The 27,097-nt window shown below is 39.1% G+C and overlaps 1 protein-coding gene across 1 annotated transcript; it reads right to left on the bottom strand.

Annotated features, from left to right (window-relative positions):
* Positions 1-294: 294 nt before the first annotated feature.
* LOC104613047 (C-terminal binding protein AN-like) lies at positions 295-20,209 on the bottom strand. Its single transcript, XM_010280735.3, has 7 exons — positions 19,346-20,209; positions 18,273-18,441; positions 15,143-15,273; positions 6,985-7,800; positions 6,850-6,897; positions 4,425-4,541; positions 295-736 (listed from the first exon to the last, which is right to left on the bottom strand). The coding sequence occupies exons 1-7, from the start codon at positions 19,964-19,966 to the stop codon at positions 662-664; spliced, it is 1,977 nt and encodes a 658-aa protein (XP_010279037.1). The 5' UTR covers positions 19,967-20,209; the 3' UTR covers positions 295-661.
* Positions 20,210-27,097: the final 6,888 nt, after the last annotated feature.

The raw sequence follows: 27,097 nt of genomic DNA on the forward strand, positions 1-27,097 counted from the left end.
CGGGTCATTAATAACCAAATCAGTGGTAGCAAATTTATATGGGATATTTGGGTAAGTTTGATCAAAATCCATAGGAATCTGAATCGAAATGGTCTATTCCCATAGTCTTTAGCCTATTTGGTTCAGACAGGAATGAGAATCGGAATTGGAATCAACTAGAATGAGATCTCATTCCCTCAAATGGGCCCAGGAATGCCATTCCGATTCTAGACCCCAATGCCTACCAACCAAACGGCCCTTCTTTTTCTTTGATTCTGCACCAATCTCCACATTTTCTGACATCTGGGAGAACTGTTAAAAATTAGAAACTGGTTACCGTAACATAATTTCATCCGTATAACAGTCAAGTGCACAACTTCATTTCTGCAATGCAATTGTATTCCTATGGGGGCTGAGGGAGGCAAAAGAAAAGGTCAGGGCTGGTCACGCTGCAGCAATTTTCCTTTTTTAACAGGGAAACACTTTCAAGTTGATATCTATGGAATGGAGACCCACAACCAGGGTTTACAATGCCAAGACGGTTGGTTCTCCTATTTAGGTTTAGCATAACCAGAACTGAACACTCTACAAATTGCCCAAGAGAACAGACCCCAAATAGTAAAATAAGGAAAATGAAACAAACATAAAGGAATATACTAGGCCTCTCACTCTCACATACACACTAATCAAGCCAGCGGGTGACTCCATCTTCTTCACCTACAGCTGCGAGAATCTCAATTCGAACTTCTAGAACAGCCTGAATTTCATGACAAGGCAATTAGGAAATGGCAATATCAAGTCATTATTATAAGTGCAACTCTCAACCATAAAATATAAAGGCAGCTAAGGGGTAAATGAGAAGTAGATCTGTGTACAACATAGCAACAAGTAACAGAGTAGACATGCAACAAACCCATGCACTGTGAAAAGAAGATGGGGAGAAAATGACCGAGATATCCAATCTGAGGGCTATAAGGGCCATATGGAGCCTTGCTCATTTATTATGTATTTATTTATTTATTTTTGACAATTAAGAGCCTTACTCTATTTTACCATCCTTCTAGCACATTCTTTTGATATTTGCTAACAATCATAAATAAAGGTCAAAGAGTTGTCAAGAGGAAACTGCAGCCTACTACAGAAACTAAACCAATACACATTCATGAAGAAAGCAGACCATAGAATACAAATGGAAGATAGAATGTATACGAGTAATTTAACTAATATATTCTACATTTTTTCTTTTACTTTCCAGTGTTTGGGGTTCAGTTGTAGGATGTTCTTTCTTCCAGTCCTTTGTATTTGCAATTTTGCATTTGAGTCACTGAAGTTAGTTGTTTAATGTCTAAGTAATAAGTTGTTCTATATGTCAGTGGTTAATGTGATGAGGGTAGTTTCTACAGCTGTCAAAGCATCAGACAGACCCTACCTAACCAAATCAAACTGATTATGTGGTCAGGGACTGCATTACATGACCCAATCCAATTATAATTAGGTCGGGATTGGTTTTGGTTGTTCCAAACCTATTATGACCCAAAGAAACTACACACACATAAAGAAATCCCTAGTCTAATACCTATTTTTTTCATGATAGACTTTGTAATATTATCATATTATGATATCTAAACGTGTCAACTTAACAAATAAATAGGTTTCTTCTCAAATTACAGGTTATAAATATAGCTGTCAATTATAATCAGGTCTTGTCAGGTCAGAATCAATATTCCTGATTATTTAGAACTGGTGCTGCACATTTCCTTATTGGTTCAGTGCCAGGTCTATCTTGAATCCTGACCCAGACTGACCCAACTCATTGACACTTGACGGCACAGCAGTTCAGTCATTGAACTCACAAATAGAATTGGCTATTTGGGAAAGACTAAATTATATAGTGGCAAATGAAATTTTGACTTATTGCTGCTGCAAAGGCTTAGTTGTATGTATGGAACTTCCCCAAAATCCAACAGCAATTCCTAGAAAATCTTAAGAGTGATCCAGGTTATTTTCCTTGCATGCTTCCTGTGCTTGCCTCCTTTTGTGGCTGCTGTTTGTTAGTGACTGAAATATGTCCATTGAAGAAAACCTTAGAATTCCATGCTGAACACAATCACGTGGAATGTAAACCACATACCCTGATAACAAACCAAGAAAAGTATCACCAAACAAATCATCCTTAAGAAAACACATATAATCATTAAAAAAAAATTGATTTCTCCCAGCTCTTCTACCAAGTCCCATACAGAATCTGTTTAGTCCTGTTATAATTCAATTGCCAACTTTAGTTTCCCAGATTTCTAACCAATTTCTCTTGAAATTTCAAATTTTCAAAACCCTAACTTCATCTTAAACCTGTTGGAATTAATCAAAAAACTCCATGTGAGCTTGTCTTACACCACCAGTCCCAAGCCCGAATAATCGAGGATTGTGTCAGATAGGTAGCTGGCATTATATCTTATGATCATGAATCCTGTTAGAATTGATCCAAAACTATGATACCGGGATACATCTATGGGGGTGTTGGATACTTCAACTTTTAATGTAAATCATACCAATACCTTATCCAGCAGTGTTCTTGCCTTATCCAGGTAACATAGATCCAAAGCCCAATGAGATCCTAATTTCAATCCACCAAATCATCCTCAAGAAAATACCTAAAATCATTAGAAAATTTTGATATGACCAAGACACTGCACGCCATTCAACCAAGCCACATACACATTCTGTTTAGACCTGTTTTAATTCAATTCCTAATTCTCATTTCCCTGATTCCTATCCACTTTTCTCTTGACATTTTAGACACTGTATCATTAGACTTCATTCAAAGCCTAATCAGACCAATCATTGACTTTGTCAACTTCTCAAATTGCCTTCAGTACATTGTTCAAGCTGGAGCCAACACAAAACTACAGAAAACAATGAAAAAAATGTTGTATTTCAGTTAGGCTGTATTAGGATAAACAGAATTTGGGGAGAAACAGAAGTATTTACCTGGTTTCATAAATTTTCTAATTCCACCATTTTGAGTAGTGCCATGAGTTTTTTTCTTATGCGATCAGATTATAAGAGGAAGAAAGAGAAGAAGCATAGATAAGTGTAGTTGGGAGAAAGACATGAGAGAGAATAGATCCACAACTATTCTCCTCTTCTACTAATTTGAGAGCATTACAGATCAAAAAGACATCATACCCTTTATACTTCCCAGTCTACAATAATAATATAAAACAATAGTCAAGACCTTTCATATCTCAACAGCATGGACTTATAAACCAGTAATTCTAAGCCTTCCAGTTCAGCTTTTTTGCAAGTTTTGAAATTTAGGGATGGACGGTCATTTAATTCAAGGACTTGGCAAATCATACTATGTCATAGTTTTCTAAATTGTTAGAGTTTAGTATACAGCTTCATATTATTTGGAGGAAAAGCTGAAGATACTAAGATAGTCCAGACATGATCGATTCCTTGCTTGATTGAACTATTTCCGTAGTTGTAATGTAATCTACATATGATCTCTGCTCTGCTGTATGTAAACTGTCACAATAGCCCACTTCAGTGGAAGAGAAGCAAAATTCAGGATGGAATCTTACTTATGTCACCTAGATATCTCTCTAATACTCTAATACCTGAAAGAAGGAACGATAACTTCTACTGGATAGTCGTTGTCAATCGTCATTCACTTGGTAACATCAATAAATAATCTTTTAATTGTATTTCCAGGAGTAACTAGGTGCAAGTCTTAATAACACTGGCTGTCAGAAATGTTTTTAATTCACAGAAGTTCATAGAAGCTCACAAACAGCATCATGGGAACAATGAGAAATTACTAAAAGGCTGGAAATTCACACAACTTGGGGAAATGATAGAATGATAACTGGTATACACTAAAACAGTAAAACTACTACCAAGTAAGTTCCAATAGTAGATGATAACAAAAGTCTTCCAGAAAGTTTCTTTCTAATAACATTTAAGTGGCCTTTCAGTGAATTTCAATTTCTTGGGAGTCTAAAATCATGATCATATGAAACTAGTAAACATTAATATATGAAATCAAAAAACTATGTCGTCTACCTCTCAAAATAATTAATACTTAATTATGTAAATTTCCAGCCTTAAGAATGTAGAAGACAACATTATCAAGTACAAGTAAATCAGTAAAATAGATAGTGGCATGAAGGTACTTCTGTTTCTAACCTCACATTACATTAGTGTAACCAGTTCCAGTGAGATCTGTCTGCAATAAAATATTGCAGTAATAGGCAGAGATATAGGTGCATGAGGCCTACCAAATGTTGGAAGTAAAGATTTTCATTGAAGAAAAATCCATAATGATAGTGTACTTATAAATCTAAATAACCACAAATGTTGATGATGCATTATTCAATAAATAGGAAACCAGAGAGAGAGAGAGAGAGAGAGAGAGAGAGAGAGAGGGAGAGAGAGATCCTTACCAGTGGATTTCTACAGTTGACAAGCCTACAATCCTCCAATAAAGAACCTTCCAACATCCAACTCTCCCAAACATCAAAACTATGACTTGCAAACACAAATTCCATTCTTCTATTTATCTGTAGCAGAAGAAAGGAATTGCAGTTTCACCCTCAGGACATGAAAAATTCTATTGGTATAACCGAAAATAATATCAGACATCATGCCATATGGTATCTTCAGAAAGGGACTTTGAACGAAGTCCCGAAAGATACCAAAATCATCAAAAGCTCAAAACATGACCAATGATGGAAAATATTTATTGACAGTACGAAGAAATTATCAATCATTATACATGTCAATTGATTTTTCAATATTGACTGTTCAAATGCCACTTTTCTTTGATTTAAATTGTTAAGTTTCCCTATTACTTGTCAAATAAAACAACCTACATATCATAATTCCAAGTCTATTCATTATAAAGCTGCAAGCATCACCAAAGTTTTCTGTTCATTGGTGTTTTTTTTTTTCAATTTTAAAATGATTAATCTCAAGATCAACATGGGGTACCAGCTAGTTAATATCTATAGCAACAACCAATGGACCTCTCTCTCACAACTTAAGGTTCAGTATGCAAATCCAACATAGAGGAAAAATACATGAGGAAGTTGGGGCTATGATATTGATCAAAAAGCAAGTTGGAGCTACAGGTTGGTACAACTTAGAAGCACAATTATTCTCGAATGATCTCAATCAGCACTTTAGCACTCGTAATCACCAATCCTTGAATCAGATGATACTGCCTACTGTTCAAGAGCATACTCTATTAATAACATAGACTTAAATAGATGGTTGTTTTCCCTAGCAGAAACTTATGTCCCTTGCTGTTTAAAAAAAGTTTCTCTTGACTAAATCATGCACATTCAGCAACTACAATGTGGACTGCATGATAGGAAATAATACTTAGCAGTCTTTTTGAACTTTACCATCAAGTGCAATTGAGGCCCTTAGTTACAGAAAAAATGCATGAATGCCTTGTCATAAAAAAGTAATCTACTCAAAGCTTAATTTTCATCATGAACTTTGGAAATTGAAAATAGCTTAAGTGACCAACTTCTAGAAAAGTTTAGCCTCCATTTGGGAGTGCTTATTGGATAAATAAGTGCTTATTAATAACTGCTTATCCTATAAGCGCTTATGAGTGTTTGGTGAAAAAGCGCTTCTTTCAAATGGGGGTAGTATAGGTATTTTGAAAATTATGCAGGGGGGCCAAGATGTGTCAAAAAATGAAACAAGCATTCTTCAAAAAGTGCTTGAAAAAAAAAAACCAAAATTCTGAGCTTATTCAAATTTCAAAATGGACTTTTTTCCTGGAAAAGCGCATATTTGGGCTTATTTCCCAAACACATATAAGTGCTTATTGGTGTGGTCCCAGCCTAAAATAACTGTTTTTTTTTCCACGATAGGTGTTTAAAAATAAGCACTCCCAAACAAGAGTTTAAAAGATGTATTTTGGTTCAAGTCAAAGTGGTATCACATATGGATTCTTGACCTTAAAGTTGAAATTTCTGATTACTTTGGCTATAGGGAACAAATAGTTCTTCTCGGCAACTTGTTATAGAATCAATATTGTGAAGCATAATTTCCCTTCATGCACAACATGTGGAAGCCTTTTTTACCAGTCAATCATGGTGAAATCTTTGGTGGAAAAGGTAAGAGAACTTTTACACAAGCCTCATTGCAGGGTTCTGAAGTAGCTAATAATGAGAAACAATGGAAGTAATGAAACCTGTGACCTGCTAAAGATTTTGTGTAAGTGAAACAAAAAAAAAAAAAAACAGTAATTGCAGACTCAATCTGTAGTGGTGTCTATTTTAGTTGCTAACATATCTAATTGATCACTTCCCATCTAAGGATTCAAAGGGGTAAACTACATCAATATTGTGCACAAGTTGTACTCATGGATATAACAACCTTACAAAAGGTCCTCCTAATGAAGGTTAAAGAAGGGCATTCTTTTATCTTCTAGGATTCAGCAACCTCATGATCATGGACAGTGTGCAAGGGAACTTGGAAACTGCCTCACAATATTAGGGGGATCCACCACCATGCCAGAGAGTATCTTTCCACCTCATTAAAAGGGAAGCCTTGCATATTCTTTCCCATGTAATCTTTCATTTCTCATTGCATGTATGGAAAGGAAAAAAATAGGGAGGGGGAAGAAAAAGAGGAGTTCTACTGAGTTATTAGTGATTTCTTCAGAATGCAAGGTTAATTAAGTGCTTTCTCACACCAGAACCTGAAGCACCTTCTTGAGAGAGTTTCTGAATGTTTCATTCAAGCAAATAATAGTTGTGCGCTCATAACTATGAGAAGTTAAGTACTCGAATTAATCAATCTAAGTTATCATTAAAAACTATAGAAAACCAATTGAGAATCGGAAAGTACCTGCAATAGTTTTCCACCAGCAACGAAAGATCGCAATCCAATTGTATCCTGAAAAATAAAGATGGATCCATATACACAGTTATCCACCAAAATTATCTGTGTCACAATCTACAAAAAGAGAAGTTGTTCGTGCACCTTGTTTCTAAAGACAACAAGAAATTGTGCTGCAGGATCCCTTTTTGTCACATTAGACATGGTATCCAGGAACCACCCACCACCAGGGACTCTTTGTCTGGACACATAAAAAGCAGAACGATCTCGGGTATGCAATGCTATAACATATCCATCTTTTAATAGCTCACCGGACTTTCTGTTTAACATCATATTCAATTTTACATGCCGCTCAGAAGTTGATTCTTGTATAGATTCAACAGGATTTTTTCTAATCCTTGAATCTTCAGGGGAAGCAAAACGAGAACTAGAACTTGGTACTTGATCCGTGCCACTCATAGCAGTATCATCTTCTCTCTGTGAAGCAGTATTACTTTCTCTGTCTAATGCAGAAGGGTCATCTGGCTTTTGTTGGGATTTATGACGGGCATGCCTCTTTTTCCCCTTCTTACCAGATCTGCTACGCCTTCCTTCAGAACGAGTGACAGTATGCTGGGACAAACCTGAAGGCCCTGAAATTTGAGGTTGGTTGTGGGATTCTTTAGACTGAAAACCCCTCCTTTTTTGGCGGTTTTCCGGACTTAATTGAATGTCATCTGTCATCTGCTCACCAACACTAATCTGCAAAGCACTCTCCCTGTCTTGCATCTCAGACTGCTCATCTTCATAACCTGATTCACTAATTTTATCATCCTCGTCAGATACAACATTCTTTGGAATAACCCCATCAAAGAAGAAAGTCTGCAATATAGAAATAGCTTTCTCTCTTATCTCCATCCATACTTCTTCACTATAATCAGCACTGCGGGGAAGTATCAATACATTGGGCATTTCTCGTACCTGAAGCACAAAACAGCCAGAAAAATCAATCATACTTGTTAAATCAGTATCATTTCCTATTAAAACCCTATAATTCACACCAAATTGTTTCATTGGAGATTCAAACATTTCCCAGAATAATAAAATGTCAGAAATCATGGTTGGTCCCATGTTTGATGACTCAAATCCTTTAAATCCAACATTCATGTCGGTTGGTGGGATTTGAACCTAACAAGCTAGTAGAACCCAGACTTCTAAACCCAGTATTTACTATTTTTGTTGCCTTTTAATTTCCTTTAGGCTGTGTTTCATTGCAGTACAAATAAATTTTCACTGATGCAAATTTAAGATAGTACAAATGATTTGAGTGTAAATTCTGATTTATTTTTATTTCAAATTTTACCTTATTTTATTTGATTGCAATATAAATGAAATAACATAAGACCTGAAACAGAACCGAGTAAAACCCGAAATAAAATTAGACCAGAATTTGCATTCTTTTCATTTGCACTCCAATACATTTGTACTAGTGCAAATAAGATTGCACTGCAACCAAACACAACCTTAGTTTCAAATATCTTAAACTTATGATGCTCTTTTACCTCTAAAGTAATTTATTTGGACCATAAAAACCAAATCGATAAGTTTTGTGCTTTCTTTTTTTTTCAATAAAAAACTACACAAAAGAAATAATAACTTCTTTAATACTTAGATGATTTTCATTTTTTTTGATAGATTAGATGAATTTCAATTCTTTCTTTCCTATTTTTCCTACTTCAAGAAAAGGATTAAATACGTGCAATATAAAGTAATGAAGATTTGTGATATTTCTAGTTTCATGAATTTTTGGTCCATAATCACTTTTTCTCCTTCTATCTCTCTTATATTTATGTATTTTGGCTAAAAAATGCTACAGCTTGAAAGCTTCATTTTTATTAGCAATAGGAATTCATCACTGATAAAAATAGGATGAAGATCAACAGACATGCTCTTTCATAACCTGTCAAGGACAGACAAAAAGGTAATAATGCAAAGAAAGAATTAATATTTGAGGTGTCTTTCAAATCAATAACCACTCTTCTATGATAGGTAAGAGCGTGATTTAATATTCATGCAATAAACAAAGTATGTAAGTAGTAGTCTAGTAGGTATGACTTTGCCATTTATTTTCTTTTTTAAGGTTTCTATCAGACTATACCATATTCTAGAATCTAAAACATTCCCAGTCCCTTACAGGTCTTAAGATGTTGCATCTAAGAGGGTAAAGGAAAAAGTAAAAGAGATGCCAAGAAGAAATTGAATATATTTTCACATCAACCTCTGAGTCATGGCAAAGTTAACTCAAATGGCAATGAGTATGGTCTCGAATGGTTATTGATGTTTATAATCTAATTAACACTTTAAAAAATTGTTCCATTATTGTTTCTTGATGTAGTTTCTGGAACATGAACTCATTCAATTGTTTCGTACTTGATTCAAATACTAGACTTTTAACTTCAATGATGTCCTGTTTAGTTAAAAATATGTAGTTGCTTTATCTATCATGAACTCCAGAGTTACAGTTAAGTATATATAATTCAGATTTCATATGAATAAGATACAGAGAATCAAGTTAACTTTCACAGTTTGAGGGATGTGTAGAGTAGAAATGTAAACTACTTTATTGTTATATAAAAGTATTTATGAAACTTGTGTAATTGAAAACTCCACTTTTCCTTTGATAACTTTTATGTTTTTTTTATTTTCTTCATTAATTGAATCAAATATTAAAATTCAAGTGATTTAAGTCTCAATTTGAACCCCAGCCATGTGACTTCACAGTTAAGTTCATTTTTTATACTTTTGTTGCCTTCAATGTTAATTGAGATCTATTAAAAAAAGAAGATGTGCAATATAGTGAGAAACTCCGTATTCTTCACTCTTGTTCCAAAGAAAAGCATGGCAAGAAGTTTGAACTCCATATTCATGGGAGCAAGCATGGCATGGTAAAAAGTTTGAACTCCATATTCTTAACTCTTGTTCCAAAGAAAGGAGCAGTGAATCCGGGCATGTGGAAACATGCCACTGTGATGAGCTGGAGTCTATAATGTCTGAACCCAGTAGTCATGGAGGTGGTCGTGAATCTGGCAAGACTGCAAGAGATACTTGTGATCGACTTCGGGTCTTGAATAGAAGCCTGGTCGGTCATTTTGTGAACTCCAATCCTGGGTGGGTGCTGTTTGGTGTACAAGGAAGCCGTTTCAGGTTAGGAAGTAGAATGCCGGTTTCTTCCTCTTCACGTTCAAAATGAGATGGAGGCAAGTGATATTTTGAGGAAGGAACAAAACCAGGTATTATTTCCAGAGCTTAGAATCAAGTGATGGAACCCTCTGATTGGTGCAATCAGAGATTTGGATTCTACAAGCTTGGTTTGGATAAACATCTTCAAGAATTCTTTTGCATATGTGGTGCTTCAAAACCTTTAAAGCAGTAGGGGATGTATGTGAGAGATTCAGATTTGTTGACTCTAGAACGATTTCTTGGAGTCTTGTTGCTACTTGTATTCTAGATGAAGTCGATGATATCCATCTGGTCCCATCTTCTCATTCTCTTCGATTTGTTGGAGAATGCTACGATTTACTTGCCGTAGAAAGTTTGTATCTGTTGAGATGGGTAGAAAATCTAGATTTGAGATGGTAGGAACTGAGCAAGAATTCTCATTCGTTTGCTGGAAATGGTGGGAAGATGAACAGGCAGTTCAAAGAGGAAGGTTTGAGGTTGAAGACAAGGGCAATTGAGAATATCTGCTCTCCTGGGGGTCATTTCGATGGATTTCAATAAATGTGATGCCTGCACGTTTTTGAGAACTGATGAGAATTGTGGTCCATATGAATTTGAAATTTGATCGAGAAAAGTAATAAGTTGGAGCTCCTTTCATGAGGGAGAAGGTGGGGCGGGGGGAGAGTTTAATGTTGGGACTCATGGATGGCCAAAAGAAGGAGAGGGTGGCCAGGGTAAAGAAATGGAGAAATCTAAATGAGAGGGTGGTTTGAGAAGGGAGGTGAGATGAAGTTTCAAATGGGGCCTACGCCTTGAATGTAAAAAGCAATAAACATAGGACGTTGTTTAGATTGTCATGGCTAAAGGCTAATAGAAGGTTTCTTTGCCACTTCAAATGACATAAGAATAAGTCTGGGATTTCGAGAAGGATTTCAAGCAAGAAGCAAGAAGGTAAGGAAGAAAGCTGGGTTTGGGAGACTTCAAGTACAATTCAAAAGGAAAGAGGATTGTTTCAAACACTGGGTCGATGATTGCTGAAGGTCAGAACTTACAAAGTGATCTTGCTGCAGGTTGCACTCCTAATCTTTGGGGTTGAGTGGATGGTGAGCTTGAGTTGGCCTCAGAAGTAGAGGAAGTCAACTTTGACTCTAACAAGAAGTCTGTCAAGGCTATAGGGGAAGGCTATAAGGAAGTGAGGGTTGGGTTGAGGGACGGGGAAGTTGTGACGGGAGACTGTTGGAAGAAGGCAAAGAAGGGATGTTGGTTGATACTGCGGGTTGCAGGGATTGCAACCAGTTAGAGAGATCAAATGATGATTATCTTAATTTTGAAGAAGTGGTAATTGGTAGGTTAGGGGTGGATCTAGGATGAAGGAAGAAGATCAATGTGAAGGCTGGAATGGTAATGGTCAACCAGAAACATCGAGGTTCAAGAAATTTCTAAATTCATGTTACTAAAGTCTTCTCTGGACTGGGAATTACAGCAATGAAAGGAAACAGTTTAAATGGTTGGCAAAGGATATTGAGATAAAATACAGCTGGATGAAGAGAACTGCAAATTTCTTTGCTGATGGGCTACCTAAGCAAGGGGTGAATAGGGAATCTTTGTTCTGGGCTTATTTCTAATTCTGTTTCTTTTCTTTTCTCTGCTTGTGGGGGAGTTAAGACAGTTTACCTCCCTCTGTTTGTATGTAATCTTTTTCTTAATTGAAATTCAATGAAGCTTTTTGTTATTGATAAAAAAAAAGTCCTCTCGACTGAAACTTTGGTTGGTGCAGGCAGGACCTACAAAGAATTTCGAAAAGGTGTAAAAGAGAAAAGGCGCAAAAAACGTTGGGCTGACCGTCAACGATGGAGGTGGGACTGGGTCTCAGATTCTTGTTAGATACAAACCTCAGGTGGGGACCATCCAGCAAGATGAGGGGAATAATGCCGCAGGATCCAATTCTGTCAAGGATGTGTTGGTTTCTAACTCTGACAAAAAGGTGGAAAAGGCAGGAAGTTTGCCCATTGAAGAAATTGTTACAGAGATGTAGAGATCGGCAAGAAGCTTGGATTTTTTTTTTTTGGGGGGGGGGTGGAGGGGTTTGCTAGTAAAGCCTTTGAGGAGTTTGAGAGGTTGAAGAAAGTGGTTAATGGGGGAGGGGGAGAGACGTGGAACGAAGAAGATGAAGGACAGGAGGAAGGTCTCGAGGAGGATTAAGGAAAGGGCTTTGTCAGTGTTTACGGGCTCCAGAAAAGGTGGAGGTGTGTGGGAGTCTTTTGGTTTAGGGGCAAAAGGTGTTTTTGTTGTCCTTTATTTCAGTCTGTTGGATTTTGGATGTTTGAGGTCTAGTGTGTTGTTTGTTTTGATTTCAGTGGGTGTTTTGACAGTCCAGTGTCTGACTCTGTATTGGGTGGTTTCTTATCACCTTCCTATTGTGATCTTTTTTTTTTATGAATTTATTGTTACTTTTCAATATATATATAGATATAGTGAGGGCCCAAGAAAGAAAGCCCAAAAAATACAAACAAAGCTGAAGTTAAAGCACTACATGATTGCTACTTGTTGGTTGTGTCAAGATGGAAGAAAGTATACAAATGACCCAAGTCCCCAAGATAAGACATTCTTTCCCATCAAATCTTTGGCAAGACATTTGTTGCAAAAGAAAGCCATTTTTAAGCAATAATTTTAAAATATAGTAAAACATAAATAAGAAGCACAAGGCAAGATGGAAGAAAGTATACAAATGACCCACTACAGGTAAAAATTCTTATGACCCAAGTAGCCAAGCCCTGAAGGCAAAGCCCACTACTTGTTACAACTAACACATCACATAGCCCCCAATCCCATAATCTACTACAGAATAGCAGCTCCATAATAGAGCTAGCTATATCCACTATTGAACTGGCAAGACTGTGACACACGAGGCCTTTACAACCATCTCAAGAAGACTGTCGTATTAGCTGCCAAAAACCTAACTTCCTGATTCATAAAGGTGGCCACGAGCTGAGCTTTTCACGAGCTATTCAAGCTCAGATCGTGAAAAGCTTGATTCAGCTCAGTGTAAACTGAGCTTCGAGCCGAGCTCGAGCCCAATATATAGGCTCGTTTGCTAATCAAGCCGAGCTTGATCCCATAAAGATCAGTTCGTGTAAAAATAAAAAATCTTATATATATAATATTTTTTATTTTATATATATAATAATAATTAGTTTTTATAATTCTTAATTTTTTATTTTTATAAAACATTTGGCTCACAATCGAGCTCAAGCTTATGAGCTTTTGACTCAAGCTCAAGTCTCTAGCTTGAATCGAGCTCGAGCTCGAGCCTCATACTTTTTTGGTGAGACAAACTCAAATAGCTAGATATTCGGCTCGGTTCGAATCCACCCTTGTGATTCATCCACCCGATTACCACTCATGAGCTTTCTTTCCACCATCAAGCTAAGGAATCCCAAAGAAAATATCAACGTCAATCCCTGAAGCAGAAATAATTTTGTTATCTAAATTTGATAGCTTGGGTTGTCAACAAGGCTCTCCCCACATGACAGATAAGCTCACAGACTCCTTGTAACATTATCAGTGTTGGATGCATTGCTGGGTGAACTAATGTTTACACATAAAGAGCCCTATTGACAGCTACTGTGGACAGCCAAAGTTTTCTCTCTTGAAGCAATGCCAGCCCTGGTAGCCATAGCATGGAGAATCAGGCCTCAGTATGCAAGGAGTATATCTCTCAAGTATCTAAAAGCATTCCCAATTTCCTATCCCAGGTTCTCCAAGAAGCACCCATCAAGTAACAAGAGAAAAAATTTTCCATCTACTGGAACTAAAAATATCATAGATGCTTTTTATTTTCCTTATTTTCTTTGGGGGTAATTACATCCAATCATTATTCAAGTAAAGACCTGACACTATTTAAACAAACCAGGACTTAATTCACTGAAAGATTTTGATGTGAAACTAGATGTGTATCAGTGTTTTAAAAGCGAAAGGTGCAAAAAACAAAGTGCAAGGGCCATTTTGCACCCAAGGCGCAAGGTGCAAGGCAAGGCACATGCCTTTTTGAAGCAAGGCGAAAAATGCAAAAAAGTTCTAAAAATTCAAAAAAAAAGGCAAAAAAATTAAAAAAAAATGTAAATTATTAAAATATTAAATGCATTATTAATTAAAAATATAAACTTAAGTTTTAAAATGAATGCTTTAAAATTTTATTATTTAAAACTAAAATACATAAACATAACATGTAGAACATATTTAAAATGAAAATTTAAAAATAAAATCAGGCATAACATATAACACATATTCAAGAGTGCAAGCTCTTACTCTATTTTTTTCCCAATTGCATTACTTCAAATAGCTAATGTGATGTTAAACATTATGCATTCTTGATTGTATGAGCCACCTTTGTACCAAGCCCCTCGAGGCAAGCCCAAACAAGTCCATATTATGGTCTTAAATTCTTAATCCCTATAAAAAAAAAGAAAGGTTGTATAACTTTAGTGTCTTTTAAAAATATCTTTTATTAGGACGAATGAGCAACATTAGCAAATATGGGGTTTTTGGAGCTTTGGCGAGAGAGCAAAGCGACTTGTTTGGGCTTGCCTCAAGGGGCTTGGTTGGGGGTCCAGGGGCTGGCCCAGCTGCTAAACACACATACACACAACACACACACAAAAGAAAAAAAAAAAAAAAAAAAAAAAAAAAAACAGAAAAAATGCACAGATTTTCAAATGGCACATGCATGGGCTGAAGCGCAAGGCACACCAGGACCCCAGGTACACGCCTAAGTGCACCAGGTGCGCGCCTTTTGAAAATACTCCACCTAACCTAGGCGAGGCACATACCCTAAAATGCACCCCACCTATGCGCCCGAGGTGCGCCTTTTAAATCACTGATGTGCATGGCAGTTAGGAGGAGTAAATAACCAGAACAAGGTCAGCAAACCAAGAAGCATGATAGGAGAGGTTCCAACAAAAATGTAGACAGGAAACAAAAATGGAGCTAGACACAAACCTAGTTGACAAAGCAATCATGCAAAAAAGGGCACCTACAGTTGTATTCAAACAACAAATTCCTACATCCTAGATATCAAGTCATACCCTAAGGTTAATGCCCATACCCATGCTTCCATCCATTGTGGCCCTTCAGCACCATCCAGTGCACAGCCAGCAAGAGTTCCATCAATCAAAAGCTGCTTCAGAGCACAATCATCCAACAGTTGACTGCTCCCTGTATTCACAAGAAATGCCCCTGCAGCAAGAAAATCTTCCTTCTTTAGATACCAAATAAAAAAATCTGTTAATTAGATTTTCAAAAGAAAGTGCTTAAATTATCTTTTTATATCACAATATTAATATTATGGTCAATTTGGGAAGGAATACAAGAATTCTCAAAGATGAATCATATATCCAAGTAGTGTTAGAGCACATTTCAACAAGAGTGATGCATTGGGTAAGAATTGTAAGTTTGTTCAGCTCATCGTCAATGTAAGAATTTTAAGTTTGTTCAGCTCACCTTCAATGGATGACATACTTGGGAGATGGCAATACATGGCAAATTTTTCATCTCAAAGGAGTAGAATTACTATCTTGGACTTCTTCAGCATTTAACTTGAAATTAAATTTTGCTAGTTGCAGCATGGACAACATCTCAGGAGGGTCAGGTGTTGGAGTAGTCATTAGGAATCATCTTGGTGGCGTCTGGTAGCTTAAGGGGGCCAAAGATAAAGGAGATCCCTAAACTACAGAAATATAGTAATGGAAGGGATGTTCTAAATATTCATTCTGTGGGTTAGGTGTTCTTAATATTTTGAAAATATAATAATAGAATAAACATCATTAAACTAAAATATTATTCTGTGGGTTTATGTACTAATTTCTTTTTATTATTTTCTTATTTGTTAGGGTTCAATCAACACACGTGTTGGTGCATGCTGTCTTGAACCCTAAATACTTAAAAACCTGAACCAATAAGTTAGGTAGAACTTAAAATTTTGCTCAATAAACACATTATTCTTTTCTTTTTTTTTTAACTTTAAAACAGGGACTCAGCCCCTATATTTTCTAAATTTTAATTTCTTTCTTCTATTTCTTCTCATGAATATGTTGATTTTCTATATTTGAATATGAAGCCCATACCTTTTTATGAAAATTATAGATACTTATTAGTGAACCTTGATTACTAATTGCTAAGGAACCTAGGGAACTACCTTAGGATTCATTTTTTTATTTAAAAAAAAAAAAAACATCACCTAGGCCCTAGGCAACAAGGCGCCCCGCTGTCGTCTAGCCTCACCTTGGCGCCTTGAAAACTGACATTGGTACATATTTGGAATGAGCATGATTAATTCAATACTTTAAACTTTTTTTTTGATAGATAATTCAATACTTTAAACTTTCAAGAGACCACTTTGATAGCATAGATTATTGGGTTGATTTAGTTGGATGGCCCAAACTCATTCAAATCCTAGTACATCACTTGGTTGATTGAGATCAATTTACCAATCTTAAGAGACAACTTTCATGGCCTAGACCTTTGGGTTAATTTGACACATCAGTTAAATGACCTGAATTTGGTACAGCACTTGAATAAATGGACCATATATTTAGTTTCATCTACCATTCCATTTCCATGGCCTAGATTAGATGAGACTTTTGCACATCACTTGAATTTTCAAGACCAATTGGCCGGTATTGAGGCTCCATTTTAATGGTTTAGATCTTTGCTTAGAAGATCATGATTGAAAATATTTTTTTTATAACTGCAGAGCTCTAGGCTTGGCTTCTATCTTTGTTTAGGTATAGTTGGGATATGCCAGCAGAAGTAAGCACAACCTTTAACCCTTCTTTCTTCTCTTGGCCCCATCATAAAAGAGGAAGGAAAATGTGGAGATGATCGTGAGCAGCATGTTATAGACAGTCTGGGAAGAAAGGAATACCAGAATCTTCCAAGAAAAAGGAAGAAGCAGTCAAGCCTTAAAGGACTGCATTATGTCCAGGTCATTACATTGGTTAAAGACTCTAGAATTATTTAACCATTTCACTTTTACTGATTGTTTGAAGGATTGGAAGTTGGTAGCAAGCTGTTCCTCCTACAAGGGAAGGGTAGTGACTAGCTGGGTCCCCCCTCCTCTTGGTTCTTTGAAGCTGAATTTTGATGGGAGTAGCCAAGGTAACCCAGGTCCCTCTGGGATGGGAGGTGTACTAAGGAATGAGGCTGAAGAGATTGTCTTAATCTACTCTGGCCCTTTAGGAGTTGGGAACTCTATCCGAGCAGAACTGTTAGCTGCAATACAAGGAATACTTCTTGCAAAAGAAGTGGGAGTGGAGCAACTTCTGATTGAAGGAAACTCTAAGACAGCGATGGACTGGTTAAATAATCTGGAGGATGTCACTTGGGGCTACAAAAATGAGTTAAAGAAATTCAAATGGCTGACAAGAAATATGTCTATAACAGTACAATGGATTGGGAGATCAGCTAATGTTTCTGCTGATGTCTTGGCAAAACAAGGGATAAATAGGGAAACATTGTTCTGGGCACAATTGTAACTATTGTTTTAATTTCAACATTCATGTTTTCTCTGTTGTAGTTTGTGTATTTTCTGTTTGGAGAGGCTGCTCCTCGCACCTCTAAGGGGATTTTCTTGTATCTATTCATTATTTTAATGGAATTGATGTTATTTATCAAAAAATATATATTTTTTTATAATTTTAATTGGAAAGGTAAAATTGGAGTTTACCCTTTTTTTCAATCTATGCATGTATTAATGCTTGATGCAATGGTAGAATCTCAGGCAGAAAAAGTAAGACGACAGTTTAAAGTCTGAAAGTGACCACTTTGTGCAAAACATGTGTATGCACATGCATTTAAAGCTTTAGTTCATCAAATGGTTTATAAGAATACTATCAGTTCCTCTAAAACTCCTTATACTCTAGTACTTCTTATTTATGTGATTATACTCATTTATATGCGCTTCCTAGACAAGCATAATCTTCTTATGCATATTTGTGTAGTTTTCCTCATTTTAGTCCCATGTTTTCCTTATGTTGGAAACTAATGTTGTGTATGCCTCATGTTTTTGAGACTTATGCCCCACAAATCAAGAGGTCTTGAGAACTCACATCACACCTACACTTTTCTAAACATTGCAACTGATCACCTTACCCAATGAGCTGTTAATCACGGCAGCCAGCCAGCTAGAGAACATTCCTTCTCTATTTGATACCTTGAAAAATAAATATGAAATTTACCAGGTTTAATATGCTTCAAGCATTCTGCATTGATAATTTGAACAGTTTCATTTGTTAGTGCACAATGAAGTGAAATAAGGTCACTTGCAGCAAGCAAATCATTGAGTGTATCCATTCTTCTGGCAGCTGGAGGAAATGTTATGGAAGGCCTGCCTGACTTCCCTGCTCCCTGCATATAAGTGAATTCAGAAGAGAAATTAAAGCAAAATAAGTAACACCTTAAAGAATAAAATTCAAGACCTGGCAATGTAAACTGCAATAATTTACATTATCAGGTTAAAAATCAATTCTGAACACAAAAAAAAGAAGAGTTTAGGTATTTAACCCTTATAGAAAAACATTTTTCATTAGAAACTGCAAGCCAGTAGTTTTACTCCTCATTTTGGTATTCTTTTTCTTTTCCCCATGGGAATTTTTAGATCCAGACCCTAATCAAAATCTGGAGAGAAAGATAAGCTTGACTTTCTAGATTGACAACTGAATTGGTTGATAGCAGCTTGTTAGATTATAGCTGAGAAGGGCCTAAAAAGCCTACCAAACGAACTTTCACCTAAAAGCTGATAATTGCAACAGAAAGATACCGTTGGTGTAAAGCATTGGAACGTAATATAACTAACTGAAAAATGCATCGCTTTTGCAGATGTGCTTCAGCTTATCTTATCATCAGCATGTATCTTCACTCCTCATACGAATGAAAACCAGAAGAAAATCAAGCAGGCATCATGTAATGACTTGGACTCAGAAGTTAATGTTGACATTCGGACTAGACCCGAGTAGTGAGCTTGAATTTGCAATATAAAGAATTTCTAGGTCACACTCCTCGTACGCATGAAAACCAGCAGAATATCAAGCAGGCGTCATGTAATGAGTTGGACTCCGAAGTTAATATTGACATTCGGACTATGCCCAAATAATGAGCTTGAATTTGCAATATAAAGAATTTCTAGAGATCAAACTCATCTAAGGTCACACTGATCACTTGAACATTCACCTTACTTTCAACAACTCCAGATCTATTTATAGATGTATATAAAACGCTAAAACAGTTGCAGCATTATTCCCATTGTGCGTACCTCATGAACATCGAAATAGAGCACACTCATCTTAAACGCCAAGCTCCTGGTGGCCAACGACCTTGCTGACGCGGATCTACCCACAATCCCCAGAACGAGGCCTCGACAGCGTCGCATCCCGCGACAGAGAGGCTGGACTGAGCCGAGCCATCCGGAGGCAGAGAAAGCATGACGAGAAAGTAAGTGAGTACGACGAAGCAAGCCGAGGAAGAGAGCCATGACAGTGTCAGCAATCTCTTCGGCGCGCGAGGCATCAACGTGGACGAGGCGCAGGCCAAGATCTGAGGCGAGGCCGGAGTCGACGGAGCGGTCCGGGGAGCCAAGGCAGAGAATGAGTTGCCATGGCTGGAGGCGGCGTTGCGCGGCGCGTGGGAGGAAGGCAAGGGAGTGGAGGAGAATGGCAGCTGCGGCCTCGATCCGGCCGTCGGCAAGGCGGCTGAGACCGACGTGTTCGACGGTGGCAACGCCAGCGAGGGTTTCCTGTTCGAAGCTGCAGTCCTCGAGACAGTTGAGAGAAATCACCAAGGGAAGTGGTGGTGAGGATGATTTTAAGCTGCCGCTACGGGGAGGCATTGATGTAGGGCTTCGTTTGGTAGAATCCATCACAAGTGACTCTCTCATCGTCTTCTTCCTTTTCACTGATTACACTTTTTTTTATTCTTCCTCTCTGTTGATGCTAGAGCTGCTGCTGCTCTCGTACTTGGTATCTTCGCTTTCATTTTGTTATTTTCCTTTTGTTCTTTTTTTATTATACACACTTACACAGACTTCTCGTCTTTCATTTTCCCTCCTCTTCCTTTGTGCCTGGTTTCTCTCTCTCACGCACACCCTGTGTGACTGTGTCGGAATTCAGAAATCAAAATTACAATTTACAAATGCTTTTGGATGATCAATATCCCCTGATATCAATTTAATGACTATTTAATCCTCTCGTTGGATGGCAGTCGTCGATCTGGGAATATAAAATATTCAAACAACGTGGGCAATACACGATACACATTATGGTAGATTTGATCGACAAATGCTTCCTTGAGCGACTTTGTGAGCCTCGTGGCAACAAGAAGATGACCTTGATGGGACAGTGAAGTGAGATATAATACATTAGAGTACATCCTAACAAAATATCCCCAATGAAAACTTCCAGTGAAAATTTGGCGTACTCGTTACTGTTGGAGGACGAGGAACATCTCAACGGCCAACCATCCGATAGGCGATGACCACTGATGACTGACCCATTAATATATTATCATGTTTGGTAAGTGGTAACTCAGTCTCTTTCGATGTTTATAATTGGGAATTGAGGATTGGTTTGGTAGTTTGGTAAGAGTTCAAATCAGACCCCTACTAATATCTAAAATGACGATGTTAAGATCAGAAGATGTTCTCAGTACACGACAGGATATTGTGGGGGCAGCAGTTTTAGGGGGGGGGGGACTGATTGGGTCTCGTTTGGTAAAGAGCAGTTTTAGGGGGGGGGCTACCAGCCTACCACTCATGACTCATTTCATACACTTGGGATTGTTTAGGGTAAAATAAATACTTTGACAATCATATAAACCTTCTCTTACCTTTATAGTTTCATTTTAGCAAAAACCTTACTCCTATTAAAAAATCGACATATTCCTCCCTTCTCTTAGTGACCAAGACCAAAAACGTTAAATCGAAGACCACTTTTTTTCAAAATACCTAGTTTACCCTTTTATAAATTAATGAGTATCTATTTTCACTAAAAAACCCTTATCTACATTTTATACTCTTTGCCCCCTTTTATGTCTCAAGAGGAACGAATCCAGAAGAACGAACTAAGGATTTCGCTTAGGTGGGTTCTCTATTTTCATTTTAACGCACAATGGTCTTACCGGTATTTAGTGTTTTTGTAGATTTTTAAATGAGTACTCGACTGTCCTGCAACCATCCGATTTGAAGATTGAGGATAGTTGCAGAGAGTAGGGTAAAATTGAAATTTTGTGGGATAAGAAGAGAGTGGTGGTTTGTTACAAATCTGTGTTCATTTGATGAGAAAGAAATAGGAGAAAGAAAAAAGAAGAGAGTAGTGGTTTAATACAAATTTTATGTTCATTCTCTGAGAAAGAATCGGTGATGAGCTTCAAAAACCAATGTTGTTTGGTTTGACAAATAGAGAGAAAAGGGAAAGCTTCAAGTTAGCAACATTTTTATTAGCAAGGGCAGATTCAGGTTAGCAAGGGCAGAACTCATCAAATGGGTGGGATTTAATCCATTCTTTCTGAATATTGATCTGGTTGTGCCTGCATATTGGGGTGATGGCATGGGAGGGGCCTGGGTTTGTTCGTCTAAAGCAAATTAAAGCCAACAGAAAGAGGTCCATGGGCGAACAATTGTTGTTCTCTATTCTAAATATAAATTGCCTTCTCTATTCTAAGAATGATAGCTACCGAAAGTGTGGTTGTATAAAGCACAATAACCCATATAAAAATTGGCATTAATAAGAGGAAATATATCTTTTGAACTCCTTGGATTAAGCACAGATATGTCAATCAGTATTTCGATTCTCAGATGAACTCCTTGGATTCTCATGATAGCTATTGAAAGAAATACAAAAAATGAACTCACATAACATAAATCGAACTCTTTGGATTCTCAAAGAATGAGCACAGGTCTATCAATCAATACTTCGATTGTCAGAGAACGAACAGCGGTAGAGTCTCAGAGAATGAACAACAAAATGGTCTCCGGTGAAGAACGATGAAGAACGGCGGTAGTCTCCGGTGAAGAACGGCCTGAATTCTCAAGAATGAATAGCAAAATAGTCTTTGGTGAATAATAGAGAAAGAACAGTGGTCTCCAATGAAGAACGGTCTAGATTCTCAAAGAACGAACAACAAAATTGTCTCTGGTGAAGAACAGCGGTAGTCTTTGGTGAAGAACAGTGGTAGTCTCTAGTGAAGAAAGTTTTGGATTCTTAGAGGGTGAAAAACGATATGGTTTCTCAAAGAATGAACAGAATAATAGTCTCTGGTGAAGAACGGCGATAAATGATTGTCTCCAGTGAAGTACGATTGTAGGAAAATGAATGAAATATTTTGGAAAGTGGAATATTCCAAGTAATATATGGAATTTTACAAATTGATCAGATGACGCCTAAGGGTAAAAATGTAATTATACATGTTTTCCGTCTTGGTCATTGACGAAAGAGAGATATCTGATGATGGTCATTTTGGCAGCTCCCCGCTGGCTGCTAGCTCGGATGCTAACTGATGGTGCACAATATGACTGCTCTTTGGACATTTGGCTACTTCCCGATGGCTGATGACTCTGGAGCCGAGTTATATGATCTCTACTAGATGAAGGCTCTGATGTCGAGCTGACTTAGCAGAGCTAGGTTGATTGCCGAGCTGTGTTGCCTTTTTAGAGATACCTGCAAGGAATCAACGTCAGAGGACCTAGGGTGGCTAACCTGGTGAGGTCGCTTCAATTCTTAAGTTAGTATCGTACTTTGGTTGCGAGCTGAATACTTGAGTGTAGAGAGAGCTAGTGAGCAAGTAATCGCGCGTCCCTCCCTGTGTCATTGGGGTTGGTGCCTTTATATAGGCTTTGTTTGGCGTGGGCTTCACGCACTGTATCTGAGATTTTCGGGACGTCGCCTAACCGGTCTGAGATCCACGGAGGTAACTGCCATGCACATTGACCATCCTCTAGAACACTCGGTACGTGGGCCAACTTCCAAGAAACTTGGGAGTGTCGGGATATGCATATTGAATTTTTCAGCGAGCACAACTCACAGGTTGCCTCCTAGACCTCAATCAGGTTGGTAAGCCCTCGAGGGAGGTCGCTCCTCGCATCGAGGTCACATCGGTCCTAGACGAAGTGCTCCTAGTCGGCCTAAGTTGTGGTCAAGGTTGCTAGGCCGGAGTGAAGATGAACCGCAATCTGGGACTCCAGATCACCGCTTAGGTGGTGTCCATGTGTCATCCAAATGTTTCAAGATGCCATGTGTCACGATGTGACTAGAGGGCCAAATCCGCCCTCATCAATTGCCCCCCACTCCTGAGTTGAGGGCAGCTCGTCGAAGGGAGTAGATTGTTCCTTTTGGCCCGGATGACTGTTTGATGGGCTCGTAGTCGTAAGCGTTGGTCCAATTTGCTTCTCAAGTTGGAAGAGTTCAAGTATTTGTAGCCTTATGTAGGACCTTGCCATCTTGATTTTCAGGGCATGAGAGTGGACTCATCCGCTTGAGGAGAGGTGAAGTAGGTACCCCGACCTATTACCTCAAGAGCGGAGCTCCTCATGCCATCCTCAAGAAGGGGTTCTAACCATGTGAATGCTTTATTAGGTTGCTCCACTTAGGTAGACTTCAACATAGTGATACTTAAACCGGTTCCCAAAAGAGTAGCTAATGAGTCTGACACAGAGCCTGAAACCGAAGTGAAGAGAACGGACAAGTTTGCATCCGTCATGGTGCTGAGAGCGAACTAGTCTCTCTTTCTCATGCTGAATGCAAATTGCTTTTTATTTCTCCCATGCAAAAGAGGCAACTGGGTCTTATGTGGTGCTGAGGTCTTTTATCAACTCGGCACCTTAGCCCTTAAGCTTTGGGAGTGACTCACAGTCCACTCTCCTTATCCTTGATCTTGCCCATGCCGAAGAGGCAATCGGGTCTCATGTGGTGTCGAGGTCTTTTATCAACTCGGCACCTTAGCCCTTAGGCTCTGGAAGCGACTCGCGGTCCACTATCCTTATCCTTGATCTTGCCCATGCCGAAGAGGCGACCGGGTCTCATGTGATGTTGAGGTCTTTTATCAGCTCGACACCTTACCCCTTAGGCTCTAGGAGCGAGTCATAGTCCACTCTTCATAATATTATTTACCCGATGTGCGGTCTGACCAATTCGCTTAAGCAAGTGGTCAATTCTATTGTACCCTTAGATGTGGCTACTTCTACATCGTCACTTGAGATTGGCTTCCTCGGGAAGGTGCTTGCAAGATCATGACATACTGCTCCTAGAACCGCTGACTGTCTGCTTCTATTGGAGTCATGGGAGGGTCACCCTAAGGGGGCAGCTCTCCTGTCTACGGGTCGCCTACTCTCATGGGAACCATAAGGGGCTCGACCTATGAGGGTGGTTCCACTTTCAGCTTGCTTCCAACTCTCATGAGGGCCATAAAAGCTCAACCTGTAGTGAGACTTTGCAATTCGGGCTGGAGGTAGTCTGGGTCAGATCGCTAAGGCTCGTCCGGGCTGGTTATCTATTTCTGTTTTGTTTGTAGGTTTTGTCCTTACTTTTGATGTCAAATGATAAGTTGATGCCGTGGTTGCACTGCATCAGCCCTCGGAGACGCTGGTCATCAACTCCTATGAGAAGCCATAGGGAGATCGACCTACGGGAGCAGCTCGACTAGCTATAGGTTGCTAACTCGCACGAGAGCCTTGAAAGGCTTGACCAACAAGGGCATCCGCACAATCCATAGGCCGCTACCTCCCGCAGGAGCCGCGAAGGGTTCAACCTATAGGGGAGACCTCGCAAAGAAGGCTAACGAGGCTCATCCGGGCTGAAATGAGATCGGCAGAGCAGCTTAGTCGGTTGGCCATCAACACCCACGGGAACCACAAGGGGCTCGACCTGCGGGGGCAGCTCTACTCTGAGGTAACTATCACTAGACTACGGGTTGTTAAGGTCATCCTGTTGCTCATTGCTCGAATGCACCAAGCTTCTTGATTTTCATGGAGGAGGGTTCTCATGTTCTTGCCCCCCCAGTACTTGATTCTTTGTTCTCGATGTTGGTGCTGCTAAAAAATGTCTTTGAGTTAATAAAAAATGGAAATTAGAGAGTGAGAAGTTAAATTTTTAAAAGGTAAGATCTTAGCTTTCTGGAAGAAGAGGACTTAGCCTTTTACAAGGTGAGAACTTAGCTTCTTGTAGCGTTTCCCACAGACGGTGTCAATTGATGATGGTCGTTTTGACAGCTCTCTGCTGGCTGTTAGCTCGGATGTTGACTGATGGTAAACAATTTGACTTCTCTCTGGTCATTTGGCTACTTCCTGATGGTTGATGACTCTAGAGCCGAGTTATATGATCTCTACTAGATGAAGGCTCTGATGTCGAGCTGACTTGGCAGAGCTAGGTTGATTGCCGAGCTGTGTTTCCTTTTTAGAGAGATCTGCAAGGAATCAACGTCAGAGGACCTGGGGTGGCTAACCTGGTGAGGTCGCTTCAATTCTTAAGTTAGTATCGTACTTTGGTTGCGAGCTGAATACTAGTGAGCAAATAACCACGCCTCCCTCCCTGTGTCATTGGGGTTGGTGCCTTTATATAAGCTTTGTTTGGCATGGGCTTCACGCACCGTATCCGAGATTTTCGGGAGGTTGCCTAACCGGTCCGAGATCCTTATAGGTAACTTTCATGCATGTTGATCATCCTTCGGAACACTCGGTATGTGGGCCAACTTTCGAGAAACTTGGGAGTGTCGGGATATGCATACCAAATTTGTTGGCAAGCACAACTCGCAGGCCGCCTCCTGGACCTCAGTTAGGTCGGCAAGCCCTCGAGGGAGGTCGCTCCTTGTGTCAAGGTCACATCGGCCAGTGACGAGGTGCTCCTAGCCGGCCTAAGTTGTGGTCAAGGTCGCTAGGTCGGAGCAAAGACGAACTGCGATCTGGGACTCCAAGTCACCCTTTAGTCACATCATGACACATGGCATCTTGAAACAACCAGATGACACATGGACACCACCTAAGCGGTGATTTGGAGTACCAGATCACGGTTCATCTTCGCTCCGACCTAGCAACCTCGACCACAACTTAGGCCGGCTAAGAGCACCTCGTCTAGGGCCGACCTGTAGTACCTCATCACTGGCTGCTATGACCTCGATGCGAGGAGCAACCTCCCTCGAGGGCTTTCCAACCTGACTGAGGTCCAGGAGGCGACCTACGAGTTGTGCTCAGCGGCAAATTTGGTATGCATATCTCAACACTCCCAAGTTTCTAGGAAGTTGGCCCACGTACCGAGTGTTTCGGAAGATGGTCAACGTGTGTGGCGGTTACCTCGGGGATCTCGAACCGGTTATGTGACCTCCCAGAAATCTCGAATACGGTGCATGAAGCCCACACCAAACAAAACCTATATAAAGGCACCAACTCCAATGACACAAGGAGGGATGTGCGGTTACTTGCTCACTAGTTCTCTCTACATTTAAGCTTTCAGCTCACAACCAAGACAACGCGATACTGACTTAAGCATCTGAGCAACCTCATCGGGTTAGCCACCCCGGGTTCTCTGATCTGTTCTCTTGCAGTTCGAACCAACTCACTACGCAATTAGCTTCCAGGTCATCTTCCAACTAGGAGCAACCAGATCGTGCACCATCAGTGTTGATATTTTCAAAAATAGAGGAGAGGTTTTTGCTAAAGTGAAACTATAGGGGAGGTTTTTATGATTGTTAGAAATTTCGGTGGAGGTTTTTGCATTTTGCCTAAGATGCTAATTTAAGTCACTTATAAACTTAGGGTATGTTTGGTTCGTAGCTAGAATAGGAATGGGAATCAGATTGGTTTATTCCCATTGTCTGTTTGTTTTAGATAGGAATGTGAGTGGGAATTGGAATTAGTAATAATGGGATTTCATTCCCAATGGAGGGGCAGGGTGTTGGGATTCACGTATGAATAGTTGAAGAGAATCCTACATTGGAAAGGAACAAGAGGTGCAAGGGACTTATATGTAGAAGTAGCCCATAACCCAATACCTTAAACTTTTGGGTTGTATGTGGTGTCTCTCTC

The sequence above is a fragment of the Nelumbo nucifera genome, chromosome 6 (genome assembly GCF_055504915.1).
Source record: "Nelumbo nucifera cultivar China Antique chromosome 6, China Antique-T2T, whole genome shotgun sequence".
NCBI lineage: Eukaryota > Viridiplantae > Streptophyta > Magnoliopsida > Proteales > Nelumbonaceae > Nelumbo > Nelumbo nucifera.

Bases quoted from the DNA above. Each gene is read 5' to 3' on its own strand.
- LOC104613047 (XM_010280735.3), bottom strand. From the start codon at position 19,966: ATGAGAGAGTCACTTGTGATGGATTCTACCAAACGAAGCCCTACATCA. The intron at 6,898-6,984 runs GTGCACGAACAA...TTTATTTTTCAG, and splicing joins TTGTTGTCTTTAGAAACAAG to GATACAATTGGATTGCGATC. The intron at 4,542-6,849 runs GTACTTTCCGAT...CTTCTGCTACAG, and splicing joins CTGGTGGAAAACTATTGCAG to ATAAATAGAAGAATGGAATT.